Source organism: Branchiostoma belcheri, unplaced genomic scaffold (assembly GCF_001625305.1).
Source record: "Branchiostoma belcheri isolate BF01 breed outbred unplaced genomic scaffold, Haploidv18h27 scaffold74, whole genome shotgun sequence".
In the NCBI taxonomy this organism is placed as follows: domain Eukaryota; kingdom Metazoa; phylum Chordata; class Leptocardii; order Amphioxiformes; family Branchiostomatidae; genus Branchiostoma; species Branchiostoma belcheri.
The window spans coordinates 1,147,697-1,155,780 of record NW_017804398.1 but is presented as its reverse complement, the minus strand read 5'-3'; the positions used below and the strand labels follow the sequence as shown (position 1 = coordinate 1,155,780).

Here is an 8,084-nt window from a genome sequence, read left to right as displayed (position 1 = left end):
TTGATTTATAAAATTGCTACAGGAGGGACAACATTACTTTGACGTTCACTTAACAGACATTACATACAGATAACAATTCATGTACTTATAGATGATTATTTAAAAGAGATATCATATATGGGATACTGCTGTTCTTATAGCGTTCGGTTCTAGCCTTGGGACAGTCAAGTAGATTGCTGGAGCGTGTGGTTCGTCCAGTAGTGTTCCCACGTGTGGGTGGTAGCCAACTGCGGAATTCTTTGGAACTAACAAGTTTCTTAGCGAAGTCTAGAGTGAGGTCGTCTCGTCGTTGATCAAGTGTAGGTATGTCCAGAGTCATGCAAGCCTCGCGATACGATGTATAGGCTGGGCCCAGGATTATTCGACACGCCCGTTTCTGTATGAACTCAATTCTGCGTCGCTGTTTGATGGTCAGTCCTGCATGCCAGGCGGGCGCTCCATACTCACAACTTGGGCGCACAAAAGTTTTGTAACAGGTAAGTAGGTCATCGCGGGATAGACAGAATTGTTTGAGTTGTTTTAGCATAAATAGTTTTCTGTTGCCTTGTTTGACGATATGGTCCACATGTGCATTCCAACCGAGATCGGCCTGGAGGTACAGACCGAGCAGTTTCACTGTCTTCACCTCAGCTAACGGTTCACCGGCGATGGAAAGGGTTGGTAGTGGTGGCGGTGTTTTTAGGAAGCACACGTGCATGACTTTGCACTTTTTTGGGTGTAGCTGCATGTTTCTTGATGTTGCCCATTCGTCGAGGTGGTCAAGGTCTGTTTGTATGGTAGACGCGTCTCCGATCATCCTGCTCTCAGCTAAGTTAAGGTCGTCAACAAATTTCCATCGCTTAGCTGAGGCGTACTCACATGCGCTGTTTATTAAGGCGAGGAAAATCAGGGGTCCAAGGACGGTTCCTTGTGGTAGCCCGCAGCTGGTCTCCCTCCAGTCCGAGTAAGTTCCCTTGTATGACACTCTCTGCTTTCTGGCGGTGAGAAAGGAACATAACCATCGAGCTAATGAGCTTCTTAGACCCAACTGGAGTAGGCTTGAGACGGCTAAAGTATGATTGATATGATATGATAGGATATTAATGTCTGCTAAGACTTATGTTGCCCCTGGCAACAACACTGACGTCAAAATGGCGTCATAAATGACGTCATGCATAATTAAGCATAATTAGATGTTCATATGAGCATTTTATGCATGTGAAAAAATTAGTGAAAAAACATGGTTACCCAAGAGCTAATTATATGCTCCGCCATCTTGGATTTTGACCAATGACGTCATTACATTAGCATAAATTATTGATTTTTAATGATAGAAATTATATTAATTATATGTGAGATGTTATAAATGTTAAAAGGAAGTGTAAATAAACATAGAACCTATAGCTAGAAAATTTTAATGGTTGAAGCAAAATTACTGATTTTCCCAAAAACTGCCTGTCAGAAACCCGTTGCCATGGCAACACGAAAAATCAGGAACATATCTAACTAGAGTCCCACGATCTCATACCTTCGCCAAATGATGTTAATCTTTATGACAGACAAAATAAAGATTATTCCTCCTGATTATGCAAATAGGATCCTCATTTGCATGAATTATATCAGTTGATTTACTTGATTATATTCTCCATCAAAAGACAGCCTTATCTTAACAAAGAAAGCCATTCTATCATTTCGTCATAAATTATGCAAATGAGGACCTTATTTGAATAAGTTATGTTTAATGATGTTCACCTTCACTTAACTTTCAAATACCCCAAGTATGAAATTCCAGGCAGTTACTATTATGGAATTATAACATTTTCTCATTAATTATGCAAATTAAGTGTTAATTTACATAATCAATATCTGCCTGTGTTTCTCTTGTTCTCAATTACATATGTCACCAGCTTGAATAGTCGTATAATGTAATGCAGCTGATTTATAGAATTTCCTCATTAATTATGCAAATTACATCCATATTTGCATAATTGTCACATAATTATGTCAAGCGTCACTTAAGCTACCTACATACCAAAAATCATGAAGATTCGTCCACCGGTTCTTGAGTTATCCTCTTATGAATATTTTCAAAGAAATGCCCCTGCAGTTCCTGAGCAAGCCGCTAGGGGGCCCAAACCTATGTCACTTCTTCCCCAGCACAAGACTTACCTACCATCCAAATTTCGTGACCCCAGTACATCCAGATCACGAGATATCAAAACCGGAAGTTCAGCTGCAGTACCATAAGAAGCCGCTAGGGGGCCCAAAATCTAATCATTTCGAGGTCTCATCAAGACCTACCCACCTACCAAATATGAAGTCAATCCATTTACGCCTTCTCAAGTTATCGTGTTTACAGACAGACAGACAGACAGACACACACGCGAACGCCTACGAAAACATAACCTTCTTTGCGAAGGTAATTAATATAAAGTTGTTGCCAATTATTTTTTTTGGAAAAGTTACCAAATTTGACGGTTCTAGCCCAAGCCGTTCGCTATCCGAGATGAAAGTTGGCACGGGCCTCAAAAGCCCCCCTCCCCCCGGTCTGAATAGGGTTAAACTGCTTAGTAGAAGCCTTCACAGATGTGTAAATTTTGTAGGATGTGGAAAACTTTAAGATCCAGTGATTATACTAGATGAAGATTAATTGAAAGAAGCATGAAAATGGCGTAAATTCAAACATAATGGGGTTGACTTTCTCTGAAACTGAAACAGTGGAAGACGTAAGATACCATCCTGTATGTAATACATGTACATGTATGTGGGTTCTGTGATATTAAAGAGGAGAGTAGTTTTCCTTTAGTCGGAAAACGTGGAAAAAGTATCTATTTGAAAGGGGTCAGAACTAACTATAATTTTGTAACTGCGGAGCAAACTCAGCCGCATCTAGATATTTTTTATAATATGTGATGTTTAATTTTGCAATAGAAAATTAATGCTGGCGGATAAGAAATTGCACGGCCTCACATATGAAAATAATCGTGATCATAATATCAGGTGTAATGGGCATTTCAATTCATTTCCTCTCTCTTCCACTTCGTAGACGTCGACAATTTTGTATAGTTTAGAGGAGGAGGGCCTAGTATAAGCACGCCATGCTTCTCCCCTCCTCCTGCACCTGTTTTATCATTGTTTTTATATTATTAGTTCCGTCTTATTGATGTGCAAACAATAAAATCAATCAATCAAACAATGTTGTAGTGCAGATGTACGTCTCCCTTCTTTGGCTGGAGGAATTATTGGATAAATGTTCCATTGTGTTATATGGATGTTATGTGGTGTATGGTTTGGAGTTTTAGGCCTGTTTAGGACATAAAAGTGGAGTATTCCAAGACGCGCGTGTGTGGGTGTGGGTGTGTGCCTATTTTTTTGTCTTGTCGTTTAATTTGTCTTCCTCTCTTCTGTCTGAGACGTCGGCGGGGTTGCAATGACAGGTTTATAGTATATATCTGTATTATCCCTCATGTCTTTGTCACTTGATAGAACTGTATGAGTTTGTTTTCTCGAGCACGTTAAAGGTTCCATGGCGCTTTAAAAAAAGAGTAGGCCATAGTGAATCAAACCATACAGTCCAGTCGTACACGTTTTTAAGTACCTACTGCATACAACTGGTGTGTTGCGATCAAGGCGGCTACCGGTTATGCAAAATTTAAGCAAGCAAGCAAACAAACCAGAATAGATACAGACAAATGCTTATCATCAAACAAATTAAGAGTCAGAACTCCGTCGTTGTCAAGCATGGCTTTATTGATCTCGCTTCTGTCCGTCATAAACAGCACAACAATCTATGAAAACTTTACTTTAAACCCGATTGATCATGCTTGCATTCTGATTTGTCCATCCTTTTCACTCGTCCTCTGAGAGTACAAATATCATTTGTATTCCACCACTTTAGTACGACGAGGAATTAGGAAGTTCTTTTCCGTGTCTTAACACTTCCCGTGTTCGGCACCGGGCAGTGCCTCCGGGTGTCCGTAGAACAGCTCAGAACGGCAGGCGGTAGCACCAGCACCCGCGGTGGTTCCCCCGGCCGCCGCCCTTGCGATGGTAGATGCCGATGATGAAGGGGTAGAAATCCCCCGCGCAGCGCCGCATGCAGCAGGGCTGGTTACGGCCTGGAACGTTAAGCAGACTGTGTTAAACCCCTTCACAAATTCACGACCTACCCCCCGACATTCGTTCTCGAACACCAGCCAACCAGGCCGACCCTCCCGAACACCCACGAATGTTTTAAACAGTGTGAAAGCCGAACCGTAGCCGGCAACAGGGGCTTAACACATCTCTTTCTGTCAGGGCTGATTGGCCATATACCCCTAACTCAAGAGAATCATTCCCAGAATTACGAGGAGGAGTAAGGAGAACGCAGAGAGAGACAGAGAGAAAGAAAGATGTACAGAAATCAGGTTAGTTTAAACATGTTACATATATGCACTGGGTTCCTTACATTTTCGTGCTTCTGGAAGAGTCCAGGTGCGCTTGCTCAGCGAAATGCCCCCTTCCTCTTCAAGTGGTGCAGGTTTGTCGCTTTCCGTTCCCTGTAAGGACGAAAATAAGCGGATCCAAAGATACTCTTGAGCAAACCAATTTTTAAATGGATTTCAAAAACGTCTGCGTCTGACAGCTGCCACCCACGCATATATACATATATACTGCGGGCTTGGACGTCAATTTTCAATCAGGAATATATTTTTAAGAAGACTTATTATTCTGCAATGAATGTAGGTGTCAAAAACACAACCTGTTTGCGAATAAAAGTGGTAGAAGATGGCGGACTATGAGAGATTACTTTCACTTCACTTCACTTTCACTTTTTCATATACACGCACACAAGTCGGTCTTACAACGGGTTTTTCAGGCAGCACTGCGCTTAAAATAACATACAACAATTGCATACACAACGGAGGCAATTGGAATATATTAATTATGTATTATATTCGTAGGTAGATTGAATGATATTCCTCATATGTGGATCTTGGTAGAAGATCAAATTGTTTTTTGGTATATCTATTGATATGCATGCAGAGCTAGAGGGGACGTCATACTTTGACATGTTGAGCATATGATTCGTCTTTTTCTTTTGTGATTCCCAGCATAGACAAACGCGACAGGGGTGTTTGAAAGAACAACAATAACGGCGTCGTTAAAGACATTCAATGAAATTTCGGGGCGGCAAAATAAAAAAAAAATATTCTGGGTGAGGAAACCTATCTGATCTTGGCATTTACTGCTATTTTCAATTCTTCGCACATTTAATCATCATACTTGAAGGATTTGAAATAGCGCAGAAACAAGCTATATAGCTTTATTTTTTGGGTACTACCGACCATAGATAGCTAGATCCAGCCTACGATACAAAAGAAGCAACCATTTTCCGCCAGCGACATCGCATTTTTGCCTCACAGATATCACACGGGATATGATTGATTCAACTTACTTGCATTAACACCCCAGCCCAGAAAATTGGCTTTGAAAATCCAGTTTTGTCACCCTGAAATTGCATTGGATGCCTTTTTAATTGAGGGCGTTTAAAATCGGCCTTAGAACCCACGCACCTGACGGGCTTTTCACAGCACACTAACGATAGAAGACGTTTACTCACCAAGAGTTCGCCGGATTTTCCGGACCAAGTGTTGTCTCGAGCCTCTCCTGGAGTAGAAGATACACGTTAGGTTTTTGTGAATGACATTCAACAGAACAACCGAGGGGATTGTATGACATACCATAATCATTCAAAATATTCCAAGAATATTATGCCATCTTGCACGGGTAAAATTAGATTGTGCTCCGTTCATCAAAGCACAAAAATGTCATCAAGTATTCTACGAGTCCGGCACGTACTAACATGACTACATCGCGGCCTTTCTTAACTGATAGCCTTCGGGCAGACGACTTTTTTTATGCCAAGTATATTTGCTAATCGAGTGTTGGGCGTCTGGCGTGCGTTAACTCTATATATAGAGGATCGGGACTAGATTCACCAGGTGAAACGCCAAATCAATCGTTTATATGTGTGTGCCATGCTACAATTCTTCAACTTACCAGCGTTTATTTTCTATCCTTTCCTGTATTACACAATCTCGTTCAAATCAGGGCCTGATTGGGCCTTCTACAAGCCTAACCAATGGACGGGACAATACAAGCGTAATTTAGTCAGGATATTTCCATCAGAAATTCTCAATTACAAAGTTGTAAATGCAAAAAATAAACTACAGTCGTGCAGACTACTGGAACAATCTTATAATGAAGAAGGATAAATGGAGATTGCAGATTGACGTAACTGATCCACCGTTACGAAACAAGAATCAGTCGCCACAAAGTGCGAATCGAATCAGGAATCTGGGCAAAGGATCGACCGGCCAATTTGGTAACTGCTTAGGTACATTTTACCGGTACTGGAGATTGTCCTGCATGTGATAGCGATAGAAATATACTTTTTAGTCATGTATTAAATTCCTCAGCTCAGGTAGAAGAGAGAAATTTATATTGCTTACATCTTTCCACAAACCAATTTTAATTAATCTTAAATGTTCCTACATTTATGCCAAGAAGCTGACCAAGAAGCAGGAGGAAGCTGAATATTCACGTATATACTAGTACTTGCACCGCGACCTGTGACACTAAGTGAGGCGTGAAGAAGAACAGAAAACTGATTGACAGATCTTCTATGGTATGATTTAGTGGTGGCGGTACGGCACGGGTCGCATATTGGATTTCAAGAACTGCTATCTTCGACCTAACGCTGTCCGCTATTATACCGACCACAGTATATATCTTTTCCACCTCAAGGGCCAAGGCTTTCCCTTGTGTTTCGATAACCAGTACCTCTAAACGTTGCCGAAAAAAAGGTAAAGGTAGTCCTATAACTTTTTAGAGGTGGGCTCTTAATCCACTGTGTCTAGTAGGGAAGGGTATTGCAAGGCGGGGCCCATTCCTCTCCTTCCGCCGCCTTTTACCTCCAGAACCGAAATCAGATACCCACTTTACACCTCGGTGGAGTGAGGAAAAGTGTCAGGAATCGAACCATCTGAAAGCTGCACAGACAAAACAATAAATCTGCCTGAAGACTGCGCGTGACTTACCGGGGAGCACGGCGATGACGAGCCCGAGGAGCAGGGCCAGGGCCAGGCGGGATGCCATCTCTACGGTGCGGCGGAGTTTGTGGAGCGCGGCGTCAGGTGAGTGAAGCGGCGACGGTGTGGTGCCGATGTTTAGCCGACGGTGAGTTTTATACGTACTTACTTATCATAAACAGGCCTTCCGGTGTGGAAAGAGCAGAAAACAGCGCACCAAAAAGATTATGGTCACGAGGTCTGATTCCTGACGTCACTAGATCGCCGACATTTAATGCAAGTGACTAATGACTCGTGGGCGTTCATATGTCAGCCACATCTCTCTCTCTCTCTCTCTCTCTCTCTTTCTCTCTTCCCCAGAACCAACGGTAAAATGATAATGTCATCAACCTGGATTCTCACGTTATACACTGTTGTTTTGATCAAGAAAACTTCGGATTATGTCAATCATCGGATTCACTGATGAGTTCATTGTTGAGTCGCTATCTATTGACGTTATCAAACTTCCGTCTGAACAATGATGGAAAATGAAGAGTGGAAGGTTGGCGTGTGGTGCACAAATAAGGAATAAAAAGTGTCTGTTTGTGATTTGTTGTGGGGGCGTGCGCGGTTGGCATGTGGCCTCCACAACAGATATAACAGTTAGATAATAGAATTCATCAAAAATAGGATCAATGGCCAGAGAGGTGAGTCCGCTGTTAGGATGTCATTGCCCCCTGCGCGGTCCAAAGGAACTCTACGGTGGCCAAACTGCCCTGGCAACTTATTCTCCCTATATTTCGCTCAATTTAATGGTTGTTGTGGAGACACTGAGTTGACATGTCTGCTGTGACATAAGAATACCGGCCCCAAATAGTATATGCAGGCCGAGTGCGAGGCATTTTTTTGTGACAACGTTTTTCGTAGCCATAATACAAATGTAATTTTTCCGACCCTTTTGCAACCTTCACTACAATCCATCCTAGTTCTTCCCTAATTTGGACATTTTAATGCACATCGGGTCACGTATCACGTAAGCGCTATCCTATCAGG

The 8,084-nt window shown here is 42.1% G+C and overlaps 1 protein-coding gene across 2 annotated transcripts in view; it reads right to left on the bottom strand.

Moving 5' to 3' along the window:
- The window catches only part of LOC109485240, a 9,527-nt gene extending 2,290 nt beyond the window's left edge, over positions 1–7,237 (bottom strand). Inside the window, exons 1-4 of one of the 2 annotated variants that reach the window (XM_019788688.1) lie at positions 7,062–7,237; positions 5,582–5,628; positions 4,427–4,517; positions 3,749–4,097 (exon numbers count right to left, since the gene is read on the bottom strand). In XM_019788688.1, coding sequence (XP_019644247.1) covers positions 3,967–4,097; positions 4,427–4,517; positions 5,582–5,628; positions 7,062–7,119 — 327 coding nt within the window. In that variant the 5' untranslated portion in view covers positions 7,120–7,237 and the 3' untranslated portion in view covers positions 3,749–3,966. Of the gene's footprint in view, positions 1–3,748; positions 4,098–4,426; positions 4,518–5,581; positions 5,629–7,061 lie in introns of those variants that run through there. The other variant, XM_019788687.1, reaches the window with a different exon arrangement.
- Between the last annotated feature and the right edge of the window lie 847 nt (positions 7,238–8,084).